Below are 26,536 nucleotides of genomic sequence, written 5' to 3'. Positions count from 1 at the left end.
CCCCGCACCTCTCTAATTCAAAGGGGTTGGGTTAAATGCGTTGAAGGCATTCAATTGTACAACTGACTAGGTATCCCCCTTTCCCTTTCAACACACAGGAGACAGACAGGTGACTGAGTTCCAGTGGGAAAGCATTGCTTAACAATTCACACTATGGGGGAAAACACTGTCAATTGAACAGTGGTCAACATATACTGTCAAAAATAATAATAATAATTTCAGACCGGTATACCCTATGTCTACAACATAGCACACATACTGTGTGGGGCTATCGGAAAGAGCAAAGAAATCAAGCATGGGGGTACAATTTCAGGATTAATTCTGTGATTTGGTTATCAGATGACAAAAATAAATGATATGTACTGTCTGATTAATCATTATAAGTGTCCCTGGATAGGGATACAAAATAAGCAACAACATTTCCATTTTTATTTCTGTCCATTCTGGGCCATTTCATGCGCTAGCAACATTAAGCTTAAACCAATTTGTTTCCATTCAACATATTTGCATTAACATCGGCCCCTACGTAATGAAATGTTGTCCATGTAAAATGTTGGACATACAGTTTGTGTAATATAAAATCGAATCATGCCAGGGATCACTAAACATGGATCACTAAACTATGAAGTTATCTAATTTGTTTCAACTTTATGGAGCAGAAAGTAGATTTTGATCAGTACGGTAGAGACAACATTCATAAAAAAATGTTAACTTACATATATGGTATTAGCATTTTCACTACCGTAAAAACAATACCAGTCAACAGGAAAATGGCTTCCGAAATTGGAAAAAAAGCTTTCCAGAAGAAAGACTTATGTAGGCAAAAGCAACTTTATCCTTTTGGGTTTTGATTTGAACATGTTTATGGATTTGTTTTGGGCTTGGTGCTTTTTTCCACCTGTACTGTTTGTGTGTTGAAGTGTGGGAATGTGTAGCACAGCTTTTTTACAGTATGGTGATGAATGATGGCTGGGACTTTCAATTCCCTCTGATACTCACCATCCATCTGCACTCCTTTTGTTGTTACTCACACACATTAAACGAGGTGAAACAACATACAGTATATGTTATTTTTGAAAACATTCGACATGTTATTGGTGATCAAAAACAAGAGAGATATGGACCTCAAAAGTCCAAAACCGGAGGCTTTTAATGAGCGATAGTTTACTTTCCCACTTTACTGTAAGACAGATATATTAATCACTGAAGTAACTGTAATATGAATGAGTTATTGAGCAGATAAGTTCACAGCGTGAATCTGCCTTTTCCTTATGGAAAGGGGGATACTGTCGAGCAGATTCACACTTGGTATCACAATGTATAAGATACAAAGCCAGAAATCCTTGGTCTTATCCTCCCATTATGAGCTCATGTGTATCTATCTGTCTACAACTGGAGACGAAGTGGAAGAGTGGAGTTAATGGGATTGTTTGGGAGGGGGTGTTTGACTTTAGGAGGTGTTGTCCTGTGTTGGTTTTGGAACGTTACATCCTGCTGGATTTCATGTTCGATCAGCTGGCCCTGGCTTTGGTCCCTTATAGAGGATCCTATTGTGGGATTTGGACAGGAGGGCTAAGTGCTCTACCGTGATGTGCTCTACCGGGAGGCTCTGAGAGGACCTTACTCCTGTCTGTCCACACAACCATAGTTGTGAGACACACGCACACACACATACACACATGCACACACACACACACACACACACACACACGCGCGCACACGCACGCACGCGCACACACGCACGTGCACGCACGCGCACACACACACACACACACACACACACATGCACACATGCACATGTATGCTCCTGCTTTGGTCAGACTGACAGCTGATCCCAGAGAATGTAAATTATGCACACCAACACACACATGCATGTACGTAAGCACACACACATGCAAGAGTACACACACACACACATGCATGCCGTAAGCACACACTCACTCCCCTCAAAAACAACAGGGAAGACTGTAGAGGAAACCCTCACCTCTCATTCTGGCCCCTGTCACAAACATTTCTTGTAGTCAGGTGTTCATTGTTTCCACTGAGCTGGTTGCTAGGCAATCCAGGCTGCATTAATATGCATGGTAGAAGGAGCAGGGGAAATCCCTCTCTCACAGCCCCTGCTCTTGTAGCCATCCAGCGCACATACTGTTCAGTAGACAGCTAGGGAAACACAGCCACTGGAGCAGGGTAACAAGAAAAGGGTGGGTAGATTGCTAACAATTTACAGAGGGAAATTCACTGTCTGAAATCAGTTGAAGTTGATGCTTGTTTGAAATGGGGTTTATTTTACCTTAAAATTGAAAAGCCAGCGGAAACGGTTGCAAATTTGCTAAGCCGTATGAGCCAAAGTTTGACAGTGTGAGTTAGTTTTTTAAAAAGGAGACTGTATGGTATAGTATGTATTTTATGGTTGACGTGTACAGTACTCTGATATGAGAAAGAAGACTAAAGTCTTTGGTGGAATCAACAGGGGTTTGCAAAGCAAAAAGAGGGGAGATTGAATTGTACACATGAAACCACTTCCCTCCTCATCTGCTCATCATCTGACTCCCCTCTTCAACCTGACATCTCCCCATCAGAAGAGGACTGAAGAGGAGAGCAGTACTGTTCCAGCTCCGGCTCGTCAAGGCTGAGGAGGAGAAACTGACGACAGCGCGAACTTGGTCACCAGTGAGATGCAACTCAGGGAGGGAACGCTCTGCCGCGTGGTACGACATCTGATGAAAGAAGCCCTCGAATTGGACAGCCTGGAAGACGAGCCAGCCCTCTCCCTCAGATCCCGTGCCCCCCCACTGTCAAAGTATGAAAGGAGACGACTTTTCCCTTAGTTGCCAGGGATGTCTGTGCACTACGGAAAGGCGAAAAATCCCTTCAGTATGTCCTATGCTATGTTCCTCCTGATGCTCTGCAAGGTAAGTCATCACCCTGGTTCGCATGCAGTCAGCTGGGGTTACCGTATGTCAAACTTGTATCTTGTATCTGCTTGTTGACAACATCAGGGTTATATAGACCTATTATTATAACCTAGATGTTTTTATCATGGTTGTTTTGTCTTTCTGCAGTTCAACTATGCAAATGATTAGTTATTATTTTTAAATGTTCTTAATAATATATATTTTTGTCTAGAGGAAAATGTTGAGAAATAATAGGGTATACGTAAGGTGTTAACTTAGTCATGTCTAGCGGAAAAGAACAAAGCTTAGATTTGAGATTCATACAAATATATATTCCTCTTCTGTCTCCCGTACAAAAAAAACAGTTTAATAGTGTTTCATGATTGTACCTCCACTGTAAAATGACATTTTCAGCAAAATCGGATATTGAACTACTCATTTTTCTTGAGGATATTGGGATATTGGTGCAGTGCTAGATGCAGAAGACAATGTATTACAAGCTCTTTATTTTTCTTTGTCACTAGATTTCAATTAGAAGAGGTAATATAACATTGGGTCAAGATCAATATGTGTGATGTGGCTCTGTAAAAGAAAAAAAAGAATCTTAATAACTGGAAGTTCGACCATAATGAGTAAATCAAGAAAATCTCATAAAAATATGAAATGTACTTAATTTAGTGAAAGCGTGTGTGCGGGGTTGTGCAACTGTGAATTTGTGTGCATGTGGTTATTAATGTGTGTGTGATTATGTGTGTGTGTGTGTGTCTTGCAAAGGTATTCAGATCCCTTGGATTTGTTCACATTTTATTGTGTTACAAAGTGGGATTAACATTTATTTAATTGTAAATGTTTTGTCAACAATCTCCACAAAATACTCTGTAACGTCAAAGTGGAAGTAAAAAAATAAATAATTATACAAATTAAACGACAAAAATAAAGTCGTTGCATTAGTATTCAGCTCCTTGGATACATTTCATTTTGAAAACACCTTTGGCATCGATTACAGCTTTGAGTCTTCTTGGGTAAATTTACAAAACATTAGGGACTCCTGCACTTTCCATGACATATACTGACCAGGTGAATCCAGGTGAAAGCTACTGTATGATCGCTTATTGATGTCACCTGTTAAATCCACTGAATCAGTGGAGATGAAGGGGAGGAGACAGGTTAAAAGAAGGATTTTTAAGCCTTGAGACAATTGAGACATGGATTGTGTATGTGTGCCATTCAGAGGGTGAATGGGCAAGACTAAATATTTAAATGCCTTTGAACGTGGTATGGTAGTAGGTGCCAGGTGCACCGGTTTGTGTCAAGAACTGCAACGCTGCTGGGTTTTTCACACTCTACAGTTTCCAGTGTGTATCAAGAATGGTCCACCACACAAAGGACATCCAGCCAAGTTGAGCTGTGGGAAGCATTGGAGTCAACATGGGCCAGCATCCCCGTGGAACGCTTTTGACACCTTGTAGAGTCGATGCCTCGAAGAATTGAGGCTGTTTTGTCCTTAATGTTTTGTACAATCAGTGTACATACTACCTAAATTGGCCCGACCAGCCAGTGCTCCCGCACATTGGCTAACCGGGCTATCTGCATTGTGTCCCACCACCTGCCAACCCCTCTTTTTACACTCCTGCTACTCTCTGTTCATCATATATGCATAGTCACTTTAACGATACCTACATGTACATACTACCTCAATAAGCCTGACTAACCGGTGTCTGTATATAGCCTTGCTACTCTTATTTTCAAATGTCTTTTTACTTTTGTTTTATTTCTTTACTTACCTACACACACACACACACACACACACACACACACACACACACACACACACACACACATACACAAACACACACACACACACACACACACACACACACACACACACACACACCTTTTTTCCCGCACCATTGGTTAGAGCCTGTAAGTAAGCATTTCACTGTAAGGTTTACACCTGTTGTATTCGGCGCACATGACAAATAAACTTTGATTTCATATAAGAGCTTTGTACACCTGGATTGTAGAATATTTGCCCATTATGATTTTTCAAAATTCTTCAAGCTCTGTCAAGATGTTTGGGATCATAGCTAGACAGCAATTTTCCAGTCTTGCCATAGCTTTTCAAGCAGCTTTAAGTCAAAACTGTAACTTGGCCTCTCAGGAACATTCACTGTCTTCTTGGTAAGCAACTCCAGTGTAGATTTGGCCTTCTGTTGTAGGTTATTGTCCTGCTGAAAGGTGAATTCCTCTCGGTCTCTTGTGTAAAGGAGACTGAAGCATGTTTTCCTCTAGATTTTTTCCTGTGCTGAGTTCATCCCATTTACTCTCCCGTATTTGCCGATGTCAAGCATACCCATACCATGATGCAACCACCACCATGCTTGAAAATAAGGAGGATGTTACTCAGTGATGTGTTTTGTTGGATTTTCCTTCTCAAACACAAGGCTTTTAATTTAGGACAAAATGTGTATTCCTTTGGTGTGTTTTATTTGCATTATTACTTTAGTGTGTTGTTACATACAAGATGCATGTTTTGGAATATTTTTATTCTGTATATTTGTATTCTTCTTTTCACCCTGTAATTTAGGTCATTATTGTAGAGTTACTACAATGTTGTTGATCCATCCTCTGTTTTCTCCAATCACAACCATTGAACTCTGTAGCTGTTTCTAAAATCACCAATGGCATCATGGCAACGTTCCTGAGCAGTTGAATTCCTGTCCCGCAGCTCAGTTCAGAAGAATGGCTGTATCTTTGATGTGTCTGGGTGGTTAAATACATCATCCACAGCATAATTATTAACTTGACCATGCTTAAAGAGAAATTAAATGATGTGTTATTGTTATCCATCTACCAATCACTCCCCTTCTTTATGATTCAATTTTATTTGTTAAGCCAAATTTGACTCCTGAACTAATTTAGGATTGCCTCAACAAAGGGACGGAATAGTTATGCAGTGACAATACTTTAGTTATCCACTTTGACATTAGTGTATTTTGTGAAGATTGTAAAATAAAAAAAGACAATCAAATCCACTTTAATCCCACTTTGTAACACAACAACATGTGAAGAAATCCAAGGGTCCAAGGGGTCTGAATACTTTTGCAGTGTGCTGTACAGTACACTCTGAATGTGTGGGGGGTTGTTGTTTGTTTTAATTCCATTTTAAAACAGTGCCAAAAGCAACTCTGCCTGTCAGACCCAGTTAACATCTGGGAATATTTGACATGCTCAGAATTATTCAAGTGGCAAAAGGTTTTACTCTTCACTGATCTACAGACGCTGAACCCGACTAGGTGTAGCTGGAGAGCCTGGATGTGTTGTTCCAGGTATGAACGTTTCCTAGTTTCCATGGTGATGCTCTTTTTTTCTTAGACACACTTCCAGCTTTTGTTCTAAAACACAGGAACCAGGGTCCTCATTTAAAACGTTGCGTGTAAAAAATATACTCTAAAACATGCTTGCGCCAGTTTTCCAGCAAAAGTTGGCATTTATAAAAACTGAACTTGGCATAAGAATGTCCTTACTTCCATTCAAACTTCATGGCTCTCCAACCCTGTTCCTGGAGAGCTACCCTCCTGTAGGTTTTCCACTCCAACCCCAGTTTTAACTACACTGATTCATCTTATAAATCAGCTCATTATTAGAATAAGGTGAGCTAGATTAGGGTTGGAATGAAAACCTACAGAATAGTAGCTCTCCAGGAACAGGGTTGGAATGAAAACCTACAGAATAGTAGCTCTCCAGGAACAGGGTTGGAATGAAAACCTACAGAATAGTAGCTCTCCAGGAACAGGGTTGGAATGAAAACCTACACAATAGTAGCTCTCCAGGAACAGGGTTTGAGAGCCCTGCTTTAGACCATGCGTAGGCACATTTTCCAGTGGTTGAAGTATTCTATTGCAAACAGGCAAGTATAGGCCTAAGTATTTTGTGCAAATGGGGGATATGATGACACGCTTATTCATATAAAAAAAACTGAAAACATAATAACAAGGTGCAGCCTTTTGCCATTAGTGAGAAGAGCACAAATCTATGTGTTTTGTTTTGGAATCTAAAGTAACTAGACATAGGAATGTATTTCCCATTTATTTTATTTTCACAACCATTGCAGAATAAATTCCTCTCCTTTTCTGGCAGTGATTGGTTCATATTCCTGAAGTAGCCGTATAACAAATTACCATGTGCATCTAATAATTTAACTGGGCTTATTTGTCAAGTAAATAGATTGGTTATGTATTTCAAGTTTAGCTGAATGTGATTTTTTTGGAAATACCCTAGACAATGTTTCAGAATTCACAGGAAGTCCAGCATATTTAGGTTGGGTGAAAAGTCTAAGAAAAACATAGTTGAATTCAAACATTCTGCTAATAGGTCCACAACAATTTGCCATTATTCTTTTCTTTCAGGATCTGTCACAGTCCTTTGTCAAATACAGCATAAGTTACTGCAAAATAATAATATTTAGTGCCAATACTTCCAAACACATTTGATCTCGCCATTGCTCTTTCTTTTAGAAAAGACCATATACAGTGTGTGCAAAAGTAGTAAGATTAGGGAGGTAAGGCAATAAATAGGCCATAGTGGTGAAATAATTACAATTTAGCAATTAAACTTAATATTTTTCTAATTAGCTACTTTGGTTAGCGCGTTTGGTAAACAATTCCAAAGTCACAAAGCGCGTCCACTATAACGTGACGAAATGTCCAATAGTTCCGTAACAGTCAGTTGAAACATGTCAAACGATGTACTGAATCAATCTTTAGAATGTTGTTTACATTTATCTTGAATAATGTTACACACGCCTCTATGAAGAGGGAACGCAACACCCTGCTACAACTAAACTCTCCGTGAAGTGAAAAAGGTATGGACTGTAGGTGCGAGTAAGGATGACAACAGGCAGAATGTGGTACCGTTTACAAGGACTTTATTCCTTTACACGGTAATATGGGGAAAAGGGGCTGGACGGAACCAAAGCAAAGAAAGTAAATCTCAAAGCCCCCCCCCTCTCCTATCTTACCTGCCTACCCACTACTTACCTAATTTAGCACCACCTGGTGCCCTAACCAAAATACAGGGGGTGGTCCGCCCAGGTCTTACCTAGTGTGCCTAGACAGTGAATATACTACGGGTATATGTATGCCCGCGGGCCTCTTGCCTAAACACTCCCAAGGTGCCTTCCCCTTCTCCCCTGGGAACAAGTGAAACAGAATATTAAACAATTTCACAAACAAACTAAGAAACAAAGTACATCAAATAAGCTCTATCTGAGCAACAAACTCACAAAACATACCAACTTCCCAGCAATGAACTCCCATCAAAATCAACCTCTAGCAAAATCTCTCTGCAATGACCTCCAAGCAAATCTCTCTATCACAAACAATCGCTCTGCAATGACCTCAGCAAAATCTCTATCACAAACAATCGCTTTGCAATGACCTCCCAGCAAATCTCTCTCAGTAATCCCTACCTCCAAAATCTCTCTCTCCTGAACAGAACACTGGCCAAGCCCTTCACATAAGCTATCTGTACATTTTTGTTAGTAGGAACTGGTTACCTGACCTGGTTTTCGGCAATGGACCTACACAATCAATTATCACTCTTTCAAACGGTTCCCCCACCACAGGAATCGGGCAGAGTGGCGCTCGTGGAACTGTTTGATTCACTTTCCCAGTGAGTTGACATATGTGACATGTTTTACAAAATTGGACCACGTCAGACTTCAAACCTGGCCAGAAGAAATTACGAAGGACCCGGTTATAAGTCTTTGTGATCCCCAAGTGTCCAGACCACGCCTGGTCATGGGCGAGTGACAGCACCTGCTGTCGGAACGGTGTAGGAACAACCACTTGACACACTTCACTCATTAATGGTGTCATGAGATGCCCATTTACGCATCAAAACTCCTGCTTCCATATAGTAGGCGGTCTCTCTAGTTTTAGCTTCCTCAATGGAAATTACCGAAGCAAAACACTTGCGAAGACTGGTGTCTTCTTTTTGACATTCAATCACCTTCTCAGGGGTGACAGACAAAATAATGTCATGTAATTGGGGCACAATTTCGTTTTCCCCTGCCTTAGTTTTTACGGGGGTAAAAACTGTCGGCATTGCAGAAGGCATACCCTGTGCATTGTCTTCTACCTTAACATTCTCAAAAATGGAACTTGCCAAATCCACCACATCTCCTAGCTTGCGAGATTGTGCCCTCGTTAACACATAAGCAGGAAAAACATGTGGAAATGCTTGAACCAATTTCTCATCTGTAGTTCTGATTTCTGGATTGTCTACTACCTCTAACACAGGAGTGACATTACCACCAGCAATATCATTCCCTAGTAGCAATGTGACTCCTTTTACTGGCAGTGTAGACACTACACCAACACGGAAACGTCCTGATACCAAGTCTGACACTAAGTGGACCCAGTGTAATGGTACAGGTACGGTTTTTGTCTCTATCCCCTGTAATATGACATGCGAGCCACAATACGTTTCAGGAGACCAGGGTAAAGCATCAGTAATGATTACTGACTGCGCCGCCCCAGTGTCTCGTAGGATTTGGATAGGCTTTTGATCAGCTTGTTCTCCTGTTAAGGAAACATAACCGGCAGAGATAAACGGAGCATAGACAGGATCTGGTTTCTCAAATGCTGAATCAACAACTCGATCCAATGGACGAGCCAAAGACTTGACTAAACCCAAACTTTTCATTTTTGGGGATGGTGACTGGGACTGTTTCGGTTTATTTTTCAAAACTGGGCAGTCCGCAATCACGTGACCCTTTTGGTGACAGTAAAAACATTCACGGATTTCATGAAAAGGCTTAGGGTTTTCAGAGGAAAAGCGACCTGAACGAGGAACTGATGACGTAATCGTCCGGCCTTCAAAACGTGGTGCACCAAAGACAGTCTTGTGTGTCAAAGCGTACTCATCTGCCAACACTGCTGCTTGGGCCAATGTCACCACTTTCTGTTCATTTAAATGAACTACAATTCTATCTGGGAGGTTGCCTTTAAAGTCCTCCAACAGCATCAACTCCTGAATATCAGCAAAGGTGTTAGCTTTGCTGGCTGAACACCAGCGACTAAACAGAGACTCTTTGTCCCTAGCAAATTCAACAAATGTACGGGGAAGATGTTTTTTTGTGGTTCCTGAAGCGCTGTCTATAAACTTCCGGCACCAACTCAAGCCCGCAACACGGTAGTTTTAACTGTATCGTAGTGTAAAATGTCTTCCAGGGAGAGAGCAGCTACTACTTCCTGGGCTTTCCCAGACAATTTACATTGTAACAGGAGCGGCCAAACCTCGAGTGGCCAATGCAGCGCAGCGGCCACATGCTCAAACGCAGAGAAATAAGAATCAACTTCCGACTCTCGGAATGGACGGACTAAAGCTATGTTTTTACTCACATCGAAGTGGGTTTGATGATGAGCAGCTTGTAGAGTCGCACTGGAGCGAGCGTCTAGCTCCAGTTGTCGGATCCTCACCTCCTTGTCAGCTTCTATTCTCCTAATTTCAAGTTCAAAATTCATCTGTCTCTCTTTATCTTTTTGCTCCATTTCTAACCGAGCCAGCCTCACCTTCAGCCTAGCAGTTCCATCTGAACGACCCGAAGCAGAAGATAAAGGTTGAATCGGGCCAATGTAAAAGGGGTACGAGGAACCCCTTCCTCCGCCTTTTCCTCCGACTTGGCATCAGAAGGTCTACCCGTCTCATCATCATCATTCATCATCATTTCATCATCAATCATTCCAACCGGAGAATTAGAATGACTTCAGATGACCGGTGGAATGCAGGTCCTTCCCCTGTGAACGCACATGTATATATATTTTTCTTCATATATATTTTTTAATATTTTTTTATATCTCAATTTCCATCTACGGACTGAACATACTCTCCTGCAACCCGCCTCACCCAATGTGGTACGGATCTGCTATTTTTTACATAGACCCCGTTCAGCCCCCAGCTGTGCCCTGGACACCATATGTGAATCTTCAGAGTTCATACTGTTAGGTGACCTAAACTGTGACATGCTTAACACCTAAAATCTAAGCTAGATGCCCTCAATCTCAGAAATTATCATAGAACCTACCAGGTACAACCCTAAATCCGTAACCATGGGCACCCTCTTAGATATCATCCTGTCCAGCTTGCCCTCTAAATACACCTCTGCTGTCTTCAACCAGGATCTTAGCGATCATTGCCCCTTTGCCTGCATGTGTAACGGGTCCGCTGTCAAACGACCACCCCTCATCACTGTCAAACGCTCCCTAAAACACTTCAGCGGGCAGGCCTTTCTAATCGACCTGGCCCGGGTATCCTGAAAGGATATTGACCTCATCACGTCAGTAGAGGATGCATGGTTGCTCTTTAAAAGTGCTTTCCTCACTGTCTTAAATAAGCATGCCCCATTCAAAAAGTGTAGAACTAAGAACAGATATAGCCCTTGGTTCACCCCAGACTTGACTGCCGTTGACCAGCACAAAAACATCCTGTGGCGTTCTGCATTAGCATCGAATAGCCCCCGCAATATGCAACTTTTCAGGGAAGTCAGGAACCAATATACTCAGTCAGTTAGGAAAGTTAAGTCTAGCTTTTTCAAACAGAAATGTGCATCCTGTAGCACTAATTCCAGAAAGTTTTGGGACACTGTAATGTCCATGGAGAATAAGAACACCTCCTCCAAGCTGCCCACTGCACTGAGGATAGGAAACACTGTCACCACTGATAAATCTACGATAATTGATCATTTCAATAAGCATTTTTCTACGGCTGGCCATGCTTTCCACCTGGCTATTACTACCCCGGCTAACATCTCAGCACCCCCTTCAGCAACTTGCCCAAGCCCCCGCCACTTCTCCTTCACCCAAATCCAGACAGCTGATGTTCTGAAAGAGCTGCAAAATCTGGATCCCTACAAATCAGCTGTGCTAGACAATCTGGACCCGCTCATTCTAGAATGATCTCCCAAAATTGTTGCAACACCTATTATCAGCCTATTCAACCTCTTTTGTATCTTCTGATATCCCCAAAGATTGGAAAGCTGCTGCGGTCATCCCCCTCTTCAAAGGGGGGGGGCACTCTAGACCCACACTGTTATAGACCTATATCCATCCTGCCCTGCCTTTCTAAAATCTTCAAAATACAAGTTAACAAACAGATCATCGACCAGTTAGAATCCCACCGTACCTGCATTCTGGTTTCAGAGCTGGTCATGGGTGCACCTCAGCCACGCTCAAAGTCCTAAACGATATCATAACCTCCATCGATGAAAGACAGTACTGTGCAGTCGTCTTCAACGACCTGGCCAAGGCTTTTGACTCTGTCAATCAACAAATTATTATCGGCAGACTCAACAGCCTTGGCTTCTTAAATGACTGCTTCGCCTGGTTCACCAACTACTTCTCAGATAAAGTTCAGTGTGTCAAATCGGAGGGCCTGTTGTCCGGACCTCTGGCAGTCTCTATGGGGGTGCTACAGGGTTCAATTCTCGGGCCGACTCTTTTCTCTGTATATATCAATGATTTTGCTCTTGCTGATGGTGATTCTCTGATCCACCTTTATGCAGACGACACCATTCTGTATACATCTGGCCCTTCTTTGGACACTGTGCTAACAAACCTTCAAACGAGCTTCAACGCCATACAACACTCCTTCTGTGGTCTCCAACTGCTTTTAAATGCTAGTAAAACTAAGTGCATGCTCTTCAACAGACTGCTGCCCGCACCATCCCGCCTGACTAGCATCACTACTCAGGACGGTTATGACCTAGAATATATGGACAACTACAAATACCTAGGTGTCTGGTTAGACTGTAAACTCTCCTTCTAGAATCACATTAAGCATCTCCAATCCAAAATTAAATCTAGAATCGGCTTCCTATTTTGCAACAAAGCCTCATTCACTCATGCTGCCAACATACCCTTGTAAAACTGACTATCCTACCGATCACAGTGCCATCCGTACTGAGAGCACTGTACCTGTACACAGCCAATCTGTAAATAGCACAACCAACTACCTCATCCCCTATATTTTTACTTACCCTCTTGCTCTTTTGCACCCCAACATCTCTACTTGCACATTATTGTCTGCACATCTATCACACCAGTATTAATGCTAAATTGTAATTATTTCACCTCTATGGCTTATTTATTGCCTTACCTCGCTACTCTTCTGCATGTGCACACAATGTACATAGATTTTTCTATTTTTCTTTTCTGTTGTGTTATTGACTGTACGCTTATTTATGTGAACTTGTTCTCAACTGGCCTACTTGGTTAAATAAATATTAAATAAAAATATATTTTTTTTAAATCGAGCTAGGTGTGCTTCAGTTGAATCCCATTAAGGAAAGGCAAGAAACACAACACTGACACCTGACGTCATTCATCACACATATGCTGATCATCTTGACTTGCTCAAATAAATAAAAATGCGTTATGCTTATTTCAGTTACATTATTTGTCCCTCCTCTCTTATTAGTAGATGGAGTCCATGACAGGCTACTTTAGGAAACTTTCTGAATCGACATAGAGAGAATAAGCGAACACACACACACACACACACACACACACACACACACACACACACACACACACACACACACACACACACATACATACATACAGTGCCTTGCGAAAGTATTCGGCCCCCTTGAACTTTGCGACCTTTTGCCACATTTCAGGCTTCAAACATAAAGATATAAAACTGTATTTTTTTGTGAAGAATCAACAACAAGTGGGACACAATCATGAAGTGGAACGACATTTATTGGATATTTCAAACTTTTTTAACAAATCAAAAACTGAAAAATTGGGCGTGCAAAATTATTCAGCCCCTTTACTTTCAGTGCAGCAAACTTTCTCCAGAAGTTCAGTGAGGATCTCTGAATGATCCAATGTTGACCTAAATGGCTAATGATGATAAATACAATCCACCTGTGTGTAATCAAGTCACACCTGCACTGTGATAGTCTCAGAGGTCCGTTAAAAGCGCAGAGAGCATCATGAAGAACAAGGAACACACCAGGCAGGTCCGAGATACTGTTGTGAAGAAGTTTAAAGCCGGATTTGGATACAAAAAGATTTCCCAAGCTTTAAACATCCCAAGGAGCACTGTGCAAGCGATAATATTGAAATGAAAGGAGTATCAGACCACTGCAAATCTACCATGACCTGGCCGTCCCTCTAAACTTTCAGCTCATACAAGGAGAAGACTGATCAGAGATGCAGCCAAGAGGCCCATGATCACTCTGGATGAACTGCAGAGATCTACAGCTGAGGTGGGAGACTCTGTCCATAGGACAACAATCAGTCGTATATTGCACAAATCTGGCCTTTATGGAAGAGTGGCAAGAAGAAAGCCATTTCTTAAAGATATCCATAAAAAGTGTTGTTTAAAGTTTGCCACAAGCCACCTGGGAGACACACCAAACATGTGGAAGAAGGTGCTCTGGTCAGATGAAACCAAAATTGAACTTTTTGGCATCAATGCAAAACGTTATGTTTGGCGTAAAAGCAACACAGCTGAACACACCATCCCCACTGTCAAACATGGTGGTGGCAGCATCATGGTTTGGGCCTGCTTTTCTTCAGCAGGGACAGGGAAGATGGTTAAAATTGATGGGAAGAAAGATGGAGCTAAATACAGGACCATTCTGGAAGAAAACCTGATGGAGTCTGCAAAAGACCTGAGACTGGGACGGAGATTTGTCTTCCAACAAGACAATGATCCAAAACATAAAGCAAAATCTACAATGGAATGGTTCAAAAATAAACATATCCAGGTGTTAGAATGGCCAAGTCAAAGTCCAGACCTGATTCCAATCGAGAATCTGTGGAAAGAACTGAAAATTGCTGTTCAAAAATGCTCTCCATCCAACCTCACTGAGCTCGAGCTGTTTTGCAAGGAGGAATGGGAAAAAAATTCAGTCTCTCGATGTGCAAAACTGATAGAGACATACCCCAAGCGACTTACAGCTGTAATCACAGCAAAAGGTGGCGCTACAAAGTATTAACTTAAGGGGGCTGAATAATTTTGCACGCCCAATTTTTCAGTTTTTGATTTGTTAAAAAAGTTTGAAATATCCAATAAATGTCGTTCCACTTCATGATTGTGTCCCACTTGTTGTTGATTCTTCACAAAAAAATACAGTTTTATATCTTTATGTTTGAAGCCTGAAATGTGGCAAAAGGTCGCAAAGTTCCAGGGGGCCGAATACTTTCGCAAGGCACTGTACATACACAGACACACCTAAAAGGATCCATCAATCAAAGCCACCAGCTCGTCTCAGACACTGACAAATCACATTTCTCCTTTCCTAACAACATATTCAATACCTAGGCTCATCTTCAAATCTTGGCTGTAGTCGATCAGAAAATAGGCCTAGGCTACATTATAGAGTAATGCTTTATACCATGGCATTGTTGAATACTAATTTCTTATTGGCTTGAAAGGCATTCAAAACGTGCATTATTTAAGTGATAATGCCTGAGAAGCCGGTGTTTGGAGTATATATTGGCACGGGTATTGTTAGACCAGAGACAAAGTCGAGGTCCGGCAAACCATGCCAATATATTCTCCAAACTCCAGCTTCGAGGGCATTATCACTTTTATATAATGGGTTACCAACATATTCAAATAATTATTGACGTATTTGATTAATTTATTTACACTATTTCATCCTTCCACAAGATACAAATCTTGGGTTGCTACCCAAGCCAGCTGGTTGTTCGTTCTAGTGGCTCGGTTGCCAGAGACGCGACCCAGTCTTTCAGTCTTTTTGTTCTGTATTTATGGACAATCGTTCATTCTAAATGTTATATTGCCATATTGGCAGGCATTGTTCTTATTACTTATTCTAGCTAGCAAACTACGGCTGACTTACAGTTACATCAAAAAGGGCAGCTAGAATAACAGCAAAGTTGCTGCATTTGTATTTGTTTCAGCTTTTTTCTAATGACATTTATTTGGATACATCCATAACAATGAGCTAATGATCCGCGACTTCGCCAGGCATAGAACATGTGCTCACTCGTTAGGACACTGTTGTTCAGAGGAGCTAGACAACAACACAGCTAACACAATCACTTCAAACTGAAGCTGGAAAGACTGCAAACTAGCTGAACTTCGTTTTTGTTATACTTTTTTTCAATTGACATTTCTTTGTATATATCCATATATACCAGCTGACATACCAGGTGATTCATGATTTCAAATGGCTGCCTGCCTGTCTGTTAATTCCCAACTCTCAACATGTTCAATACTATGGGACAGTTGGAGATCGAATTTGAATATTGAAAAAAATCTCCTCTGTTGAAAACAAAATGTTAGTCTAAAATGCATGTGAGATAATGTCTAGATGCTTTTTAAAGTGAAGATCAAGTTTATAAATTGCCTGGCTGGGCTGATTGTGGATTGCACAGTCAGATGGAACAGAGTAAATAGGCATTTTAACATCATAGATTTACCCAGTTGTAACTTGTGGAATAGACACCGGCTGGATTACGGTTTTAACCAATCAGAATTTGGAATTTGACCCACCTGTTGTATAATTCCCTATAACGCACAGTATATCGCCACGGTAGAATTCAATGGCTATAGTTCATTCTTAAATGTTTTGTTAGAGCTGCTTTTTAAAGCAAAAAGAAAACATTATTATTCGTATTGTTGATTTTGATTTTCATAATAACAAGCTTGGACAGATGATTTGGTTAGCTAAACTAACTAGTCTGTTTGTTTGCTTGCCACAACAACTACTGTAGCTAATAAACTTGGTAGCTACTTCAGTGGATGTTGAACACATTTCTCCCGGCAAGTGTTAAATGTGTTAAATTATATCAATGGTATAAAAGGGATAATCAGCTTGGGGCTCTATGCATTCTCTGGAAAATAATGCTCCATGGACTTGGCCAAAGATTTACCAATACTGTTTGCCAGAAGCCTGATTTTTGGCAAGGGTGTTCACAATGAACTGGCAGAGAAGTTTGAATGGCAAGGGCTTCTCTGGTGTGATGTGATCACATTGGCTGGTGGTAACAATGGAATTAAAGGGATCAATCGTTGTCTCTGATTGAGAACCATACTTAGGCAGCCTGTTTTCCCACTATGGGTTGTGGGAAGTTATTTTCTGTTTAGTGTGTTTTGCACCTGACGATGCTGTTTTGGTTGTTTATGTTGTTCCTTGTTGTATTTAGTGTTCAGTTTATTAAAATAATGATGAACACTTACCACACTGCATCATGGTCCTCACCTTCTTCCACCAACGGTCGTTACAAAGGGATGATACTGTAGGCCAAACAATGGGTTCAAACTTACAATGCGTTACACTAGCTGTTCTCCATGGGACTCATCTTTCCATTTGAATTATACTTTTTGAGGTTATTATCAATATAACACCAGTTTCACATTCAAGACACCATCTCCAGGTCAAAACTATACGACACACCAACCAAGGCTTGAAGCAGGTGGTCTTTCTATTTTTTATGTACATGAGTTTTCATGCTTTTACAGTTACAAGTGTACACATCAAAACCACTGACCCGTTAGAGGAGCTAGCTTTGGTCCTCTGGGTCGTGTCCAGATACCAACCTGCCCAGGCTGCTCCTCCTGTGGGCCGACAACATGCACCACAGACCCAGCTAATGTACCCCTCATAAACCATAAGCTATATAGAGCTATAAGTGCAAGCGTGGAGAGTGATTTCATCCCGTGAGCCATTCGCACGATGACCAGTGTGTCAATCAAGATGGTCTCTTAGCTGCTCCTTGACAGTGTTTTCCACTATTGCGGAGGCAACTAGTGTGTCAGGTCAATCATCTTGGGCAATCCACTGAGCTATGCTTCTTTGCTCCCCTTCATCCCCTTACTTCAGTGAGTCAAACAACAACTGTAATGAGAATATGTCATTAAGAAATCTAAGAAAGTTGGAAAAAATAACCTATGAATGAGAAACACATTTTCCTCATCTAAAGTACTAGTGTGATCTTTCCAATAAAATACAACTAGATACTTGACATTAAGATATTTTTTAAATACCTACAGTTAATATCAATTTATAAAAGCTGGACATGCGGCAAATGAATGAAAAATCAACCATGTGGAATAGTATTTGACTACAAATTTACAGCAGATTACTATATTTTATTCAGTGGACGGAAATGAATATATTTTTGATGAAGAATCTTTTCCATGCACTTAAATAAAGATTATTCTGTAAAACCTTGAAGAAAAGGAATGCAACATTCAGAAGCAACTGTGGTGTGTGGGACCCAGTGGTGTAAAGTACTTAGGTAAAATAATTTGAGAGTACTACTTGAGTCGTTCTTTTGGGTATCTGTACTTTACTTTACTATTCATATTTTTGACAACTTTTACTTTTACTTCACTACATTTAAAAAAAAAAAAAAATGTACTTTTTACTCCAAACATTTTCCCTGACACCCAAAAGTACTTGTTACATTTTGAATGCTTAGCAGGACAGGAAAATGTCCTAATTCAAGAGAACATCCTTGGTCATCCCTACTGCCCCTGATCTGTCAGACTCACTAAACACATGCTTTGTTTGTCATTTATGTCTGAGTGTTGGAGCATGCCTCTGGATATCTGTAAATAAAATAAAATTAAAGCATCTTGTTTGCTTTATATAAGGAATTTGAAATGATTAATAGTTTTACTTTTGATACTTAAGTATATTTTAGCAATTACATTTACATTTGATACTTAAGTATATTTATAACCTAACACTTTTAGACTTTTACTCAAGTAGTATTTTACTGGGTGACTTACACTTTTACTTCCATTACTTCTATTAAGGTATCTTTACTTTTACTCAATTATGACAATTGGGTACTTTTTCCACCACTGGTGTGACCCTACATCCCTACAGTTTGTGTGTGTGTGTATGTGCACGTGTGTGTATGTTTGCATTTCTGTGTGTGTGAGAGAGAGGGGGTTGTTGTTGCAGGGTCTGTGTCTATCAATCAGAGCTTGCCTAGCACATTTTGTCATGAAAATGAGACAACTCAGCATACAGTACATTATGTTTTATTTTCCCAATATTTCAAATTGACAAGCTGTATTGAGTAATAAGGAAGACACGATCTCCTACATCAAAATCAGGTAATTCAGTAAATGTCTGATAAAACAGTGACTAGGGTGCAGTCATCATTACTAAGTCTATATGACATGTTTTTACTCACCACTTCACACTGTGAAGCAGACAATCAGCTATGGTACATGCATCATACAAAACACAAATCATTTCGAAGCTGTTGAACAATGTAAAGCCCATGAAGCTATTCATTTATTTTCAACTCTTGCCTTTACAAAAGTCAGTATGATTTATTTGTTTATATTCCTTATCGTTTGTTGCGACTGTTTCTCAATATACAAGCAGAACAGTTGATTCATACATTGATTTATTTTGTGTTTCTATTCTTTCCAGACTGGTCTGAAAGGGAAACTGCAGACCTTTCCTGGAAAAATGGTAAACACTGCCATCTGTGATGAAGAAAGAGGAATTCAAGACAAGGAAGGTACAGAGGAGTCCATTCTGGCCATGCTTGGGATCATCGGCACCATTCTCAACATGGTAGTCATCATCTTTGTTTACATCTACACCACGCTGTGACTGTGATAAAAATCAACTATTTTGCATTGAACAGACCTATTGGGCCTACTGGATGCAGCCATGTTGTTTGGCTGGGAGTTGAGACTGTGCCAAGATGGCACTGTGTCGTCGATCGACTTTCCCAACTATCAAAGGGATCTGAGGCTGTGTGATTACCGCATTAAATGTAACATATAGCAGCGTCATAAAATGGCGCCGAAACTATGTCTATGGGAGACTGGCCCGTTCTTATGGGGCCTTTGTCCTGGGGTGTCAGTATCATACCTACTCTCTGATGCTACGTTGACCTTTTAACCTGTAAATATGCATGAGGCTAGCACGAGCCACGCTCTCACGATCCGGCATTCTTTCACGGGTGCCAAGCCGAGGAGAAAGTAAAGAGACTGCAATCGGGTGTAAAAGGAGCTTAAAGCACTGCAGCAGTCTTTTGAAAAAGCCTGATAAACATTTTGATATTAAAAGGGATGATACAGCATACCCAGAGAATGGATAGATGATATTCTGGAGAAAAGGCATGGTTAGTGCGATCCGGGATCCTTTGTACCTTAAACCCTAACCTTAACCTTAACCCCTACCCTTACCTTAATCAATAACCTTACCTAACCCTAACCTTAACACTTAACCATTTTCATTTCAACTTCAACGAGGTAGGGACGTCCCAAGGATCTCAGATTGCAATGACCGAAAAGGCATGTACAGTAAACGGATCATTTAGCTAAAACTGTTTTTACACGAGTACTATCATATTGTAAAAAAAAAGGTTTTTACAGAAAAATACTTTGAACTGAGTGTGTTTAGTGGGTAGGCAGTAGCAATGTGTAAGTCAAGTTTATGCTATTTATTGTCGTGTTCTGATTTCTGTTTTCAGGAAAAAATATTTTGAATCATGTTACTTTACATAATTTGTTTACTGCAAGTACAGTGATAGAAAAGGAGACAACCATTTTTGGAAATATCTCTATTTTGGCAGTAGCAAAATGAGGAGGAAATGTTCAATTTCTAAAAGTTCTTGTTAGTGTTGTTGAGATGCATTCTTTTCATGAGTATCAAGAAACCAAGTGAATTAAATGTTAAGTTTTGCTTTCTGGAGGTAGGTAGGTATTTGCTGAAGTAGGACATAGCATCAAATACGATCACAAACAGGCGATCTTCACAAGACATGATAGAGTGTCAAAATTTGCATTTAAAATGGTGATATGGGAAATAATATTATTACAGTGTAATCAATCACTTTATCTAAATGTATAAAGCTTTTACTGAGCTTCTGCGCTTCGATTGAATAGACTACATTTTGTGTTGTCCCTTCCTTCAGGACTGTGTCAAGTAAGTAATGGAAGGTAAACTTCTGCATATTGATTTTGCTGCCTTGAGATTATATGTACAGTGAATTTAAAAGCACAATTTAGACATGACTATTCACAGTATGTACGAATGTATGGGCAAATGTGTGTAAAGTGTATGCTGCAGCCGACAACCTCTTGTGAATTTAAGAAAGTGTCTAAATTCAAGTTCAGTATCTCAATCCCATCATTCAGATCTCAAAGCAGAAGAGGACAACATACAAGGGGATCTATCGGCAAGACATACCACACAAAGCAAAGTCTGTGAAAGTGCTTCATGGCTGTTTAACCTGCCCTAATGGCTATCTACAGTACAGCATCTCTAGAACGCTGGTAACTAATTACAGATAATCCTTGCTCAATGTATTATGATACCCTCCATCATCTTTATATCTACTCTTGATTTTCATTAGGAGCCATTAGAAAAGGTTCAAAATTAGTCCCAAAGGTGGCGTGTTCCTATTCCATTTACACCAGAATTAGCAGACACTTGAATGGGAACAGTAGTGGAGTAAGTACATGGACAGTGTTGAGAATGTACACCACCATTCAAAAGTTTGGGGTCAGTTTGGGGAAATGTCCTTATTTTTGAAAGAAAGGCAACTTTTTTGTACATTAAAATAATATCAAATTGATCAGAAATACGGTGTAAATATTTAATGTTATTTCTTCTGAAACTCGTCATTCTATTCTTGTTCTGAGAAATGATGGCTATTCCATGTGAGAAATTGCCAAGAAACTGAAGATCTCGTGCAATGCTGTGTACTACTCCCTTAACAGACAGCGCAAACTGTCTCTAATCAGAATAGAAAGGAGTGGGAGGCCCCGGTGAACAACTGAGCAAGAGGACATGTACATTACAGTGTCTATTTTGAGAAACAGACGCCTCACAAGTCCTCAACTGGCAGCTTCATGAAATAGTACCCGTAAAACACCAGTCCCAACTTCAACAGTGAAGAGGTGACTCCGGGATGCTGGCCTTCTAGGCAGAGTATCAAAGAAAAAGCCATATCTCAGACTGGCCAATAAAAAGACAAGATTAAGACGGGCAAAAGAACACAGACACTGGAGAGAGGAACTCTGCCTATAAAGGCCAGCATCCCGGAGTCGCCTCTTCATTGTTGACATTGAGACTGGCGTTTTGCGTGTACTATTTAATGAAGCTGCTCAATGTACACAGTAAAGTGCATGTTAGTCCAGGATGAGTCTTAATCTGCATCTGGGAAACTGTCCCGCAAAGCCCATTTGTAACGGCAGATCTCCTCTTTGTCTGAAGAGGAGTAGGGATCGGACCAAATGCAGCGTGGTAAGTGTCCATAACTTTAATCAAAGAAAGCACTGAACACTGAATACAAAAATACCAAAAGAAACGTGAAGAAACGAAACCGAAACAGTACTGTGTGGCGACAAACACTGACACGGAAACAAACACCCACAAACCAAAAGTGAAACCCAGGCTACCTAAGTATGATTCTCAATCAGAGACAACTAATGACACCTGCCTCTGATTGAGAACCATACTAGGCCGAAACAGAAACCACACATAGAAAAACAAACATAGACTGCCCACCCCAACTCACGCCCTGACCATACTAAATAAAGACAAAACAAAGGAAATAAAGGTCAGAACGTGACACCATTACACATTGTTTAATGGGTAATATTGGAAGAAGTACTTTCAATACTGGAAAATTCCCAAACATTCTCTCATCTCATCTTCCTTTTTTTCATGTCTAAGATGCAGAGTTTTTTGCGTGCCATTTTGTTAATCATAATTAAATAAAACCTTAACAAAATATGACATGACACACAGTGTTCCCTTTGATTATCTTTAAGGATCATGGCCTAAGGTATACAAATATATTCACTCAGACTTACATTTGGAATCTTTCATAAGTGGTACTGTATGTCTTTTTTTTCAAACGCAACTTTCTAAAGAATATCTGGAGTTTCTGACATTGTTTGAAGTTGAGAGATCGTTTGGTGATGTTTGGGAAATGATTTACAACTGAAAGTGAAAGGCACTCACAACCACTCTCAACAGAGAGCTCTAAAGAAATAACTTATTCCCTACTGACAGTCAGACAGAGATAAATACACTTATTTCAAGTGAGAGAGAAAATTGAATTTAGAGCTGACAGCGTTTCACACAACGAGACAGACTTCTCTCTCTCAAATTCCAAATCAAACTGAAAGACAGAAAAAAAAGAAAAGAACACAAAGCACGGTGGACAAAGAGACCAAAACACGTTTGTTTTTTATTTTGTCTACTCGTTGTAGGAATCATTTATGTCCTATATGTGCCAAAATAATTTCGCCCTCTTTTGGGAATACACTGGAATTCCATACAGACTGGGATAATCCTATTCTGGAAAAAAAGAAAGCAAAGAAAAACAGTTTAACACATTTTTTGAATATATTGTATTTGGCAGCAAACCAAGTAAACAATGTTGTTCAAAGATGCACAGCTGCTTAAATTCAACCAAGCCCAGGAGCCTTCTTTCAGCTATGGTTTCACCTGGATACAGCAGCCAACAGCCGCAGTTCATCTGCCTTTGGAGCAGGGAGATGCTTCCTGAACAATGGGTGGAAGACTGCAACGTACCAAAGAGAGATGATTCAGGTTCAGTCAAACTCATTGTCCTGAGTGCTGAGCATTTTTTTAATGTTTTACTATGGATGTTTAAAGGGGCAGTGTAGCTAAAACATGATTATGTTGTTTTTTTCCACACTATGAGGTTGAAATAACACTCTGATATTGTGAAAATTATGATCATGCTCTTTTTGTGTAAAAGCTGTTTATCCACATCATGATGTCACAGTGTGATCTGATTATAATAGACCAATGACTGTTGATCTGGGTCGGTAAGGTTATGGGCTCTAGACCACCTTATCAGACAGTCAGGGCTGTGTATGTAAATATTTTCAGAGTTGTCTTCATAACACCCACACAATAAGATTGAGAATTTCAAGGACCAACGGAGGCTCAGGGAAATAAATGATAAAATATATATTTGGTTATTTTCCTAAAAAATAACATACAGCGGAGATATTATTTTTTACAAAGACTGCATAGGGGCTTTAAATGTTAGGTTGGATAATGTATTCAACAAATAAACATCACAACAACAAGATACAGTATGCACAACAGTTATATTTATCAAATTCTATTGCCATCTTATATTCACTAAAAGTTCAACCCAAATTTTAGAGCTGCTTCAAAAATGGATTCTTCCAATAGTGAAAAGGGGACAAAATGTTAACACATTTGAGTTCTTCACATTTGATTCTTTCCAAAATACTCAAGGAATTTTGCATAGTATACACATTTGCCTTTGCCAAATTGTAAACACTACATAACAGTGCAGGCATATACAAATTCAGGATCCATACTTCAACAATAAATATTACACTATGGACAGCATCAGCGTGTACTCTGTCCCTCAAATGAAATAACAGATATGGAATCATGTCGTAACCAAAAAAGTGTTCAACAAATCAATATATATTTTATGTTTTAGATTCTTCAAAGTAGCCACCCTTTGCCTTGATGACAGCTTTGCTCACTCTTGGCATTCTCTCAACCAGCTTCATGAGATAGTCAGCTGGAATGCTTTTCCAACAGTCTTGAAGGAGTTCCCAAATATGCTGAGCACTTGTTGGCTGCTTTTCCTTCACTCTGCAGTCCAACTCATCCCAAACAATCTCAATTGGGTTGAGGTCGGGTGGTTGTGGAGGTCAGGTCATCTGATGCAGCACTCCAACACTCTCTTTCTTGGTCAAATAGCCCTTACACAGCCTTGAGGTGTGTTTTAGATCATTGTCCTGTTGAAAACGTAATGATAGTCCACTAAGCGCAAACCAGATGGGATGGCGTATCGCTGCAGAATGCTGTGGTAACCATGCTGGTTAAGTGTGCCTTGAATTCTAAAAAAATCAAAGTGTCACCAGCAAAGCACCCATCACACCTCCTCCTCCATGCTTCACGGTGGGAACCACAAATGTGGAGATCATTAGTTCACCAACTCTGTGTCTCACAAAGACACAGCATTTGGAACCAAAAATCTCAAATTTGGACTCATCAGACCAAAGGACAGATTGACACCGGTCTAATGTCCATTGCTAGTGTTTCTTGGCCAAAGCAAGTCTCTTCTTCTTATTGGTGTCCTTTAGTAGTGGTTTCTTTGCAGTAATTCGACCATGAAGGCCTGATTCACGCAGTCGCCTCTGTTGTGACTTTATTTTCGTTAATCTGATGACTGTTATTTATTTAATCCACTAACTATGTTTAATTGTTACCCAAATTAATCATGTAACAATTTACTAATTAGGATTTGGGGCACTACAGAATAAGTTATTTAGAGAGTTACCATCTCCCAAATTAAACTCTATAAGGTCTTTACCTATTTAGGTATCAGGAGTGGACCGATCACCTCTGCTAAGGCGCGGGAACCTGCCAATTCGGGCTGAGGCAAGGGAACATGATGACCTAGATCGCCAGGAAAGAGAGCATACTGCTCCAGCCACAGGAAGCCTACCAACGGGATGATCTGCTGAGGCACAGAAACCTGACAAACAGGCTGAGGCGTGAGAGCCTGATGAGCCGGCTGAGACCTTCCCGGTTGCCTTGGTTGAGGCACGGGAACCTGTTCACCAGCTGAGGCATGGAAGCCTATTGAGCCAGCTGGGGCATGGGAGCCTACCGATCCCGCTGAGGTATGGAAACCCGTCGTGCCAGCTTAGGCAGGGGAAACCGACAAACCGTCTGAGGCCTCCCAGGTAGCTTGGTTCGGACGCCCAGACCCGAAATCACCTTCAACAGAAAAAAAATTAAAAATACTTTACTCCCTTTTTTTTAAACACTCCCTGATGCGTCCCTTTGTTGAGTTGTCCTTTTGTAACGATGTACGCTGAGAGTCGGAAAGCAAGTTCAGGGAGTGAAAACGTTTAATAAATAAATGAACAAACCAAGAAACACAAACAGCACATCTACATGAAACAGCAACTATGACGACGGGGGAGGAAACCCAGGCAGGTAATCAAGGAGGTGATGGAGTCCAAGTGAGTGTCAATATGCGCCATAACGAGCAGCCTGATGACCTAGAGGCCGGAGACGGAGCACGCGTGGAAGTTACTACATGATTCCATATGTGTTATTTCATAATTTTGATGTCTTCACTATTATTCTACAATGTAGAAAATAGTAAAAAATAAAGAAAAACCCCTGAATGAGTAGGTGTGTCCAAACTTTTGACTGGTACTCAGGGTTTTACTTGATTTGTTCTGTATATTGAAAAGTAGCCAGAGCGAATCAGTTGTGATGTGACAAGGCAGGGGTGGTATACAGAAGATAGCCCTAATTAGTAAAAGACCAAGTCTATATTATGGCAAGAGCAGCTCAAATAAGCAAAGATAAATGACAGTCCATCATTACTTTAAGACAGCAAGGTTAGTCAATAAGTAAAATTTCAAGAACTTTTAAAGTTTCTTCAAGTGAAGTCGCAAAAACCTTCAAGCACATGCAAGACCATGGGCCAGAAAAGGTTGAATACATTGCCAATGCTGTCAATCCAGCATGACTTCTGCTGCGTTAAAAAAACTATCGGAAACTCGTAAACCTCAAACTTCAGTGAGTTCAAGACAATTGGGAACTTGGAAAAAAAAACTAGTTC

The 26,536-nt window shown here is 40.4% G+C and overlaps 1 protein-coding gene across 1 annotated transcript; it reads left to right on the top strand.

The window, feature by feature from the left end:
* The first annotated feature begins 2,150 nt into the window (after positions 1 to 2,150).
* LOC149972119 (protein TUNAR-like) lies at positions 2,151 to 21,506 on the top strand. The gene is made up of 2 exons (XM_090219342.1): positions 2,151 to 2,915; positions 19,339 to 21,506. Exons 1-2 carry the CDS (start codon positions 2,841 to 2,843, stop codon positions 19,522 to 19,524), a joined length of 261 nt encoding a protein of 86 aa, XP_090075468.1. The 5' UTR covers positions 2,151 to 2,840; the 3' UTR covers positions 19,525 to 21,506.
* The last annotated feature ends 5,030 nt before the right edge of the window (positions 21,507 to 26,536 follow it).

Source organism: Oncorhynchus mykiss, chromosome 25 (assembly GCF_057628025.1).
Source record: "Oncorhynchus mykiss isolate SJ-2025 chromosome 25, ASM5762802v1, whole genome shotgun sequence".
Lineage (NCBI taxonomy): Eukaryota > Metazoa > Chordata > Actinopteri > Salmoniformes > Salmonidae > Oncorhynchus > Oncorhynchus mykiss.
This window is presented reverse-complemented; position numbering and strand designations above follow the sequence as displayed.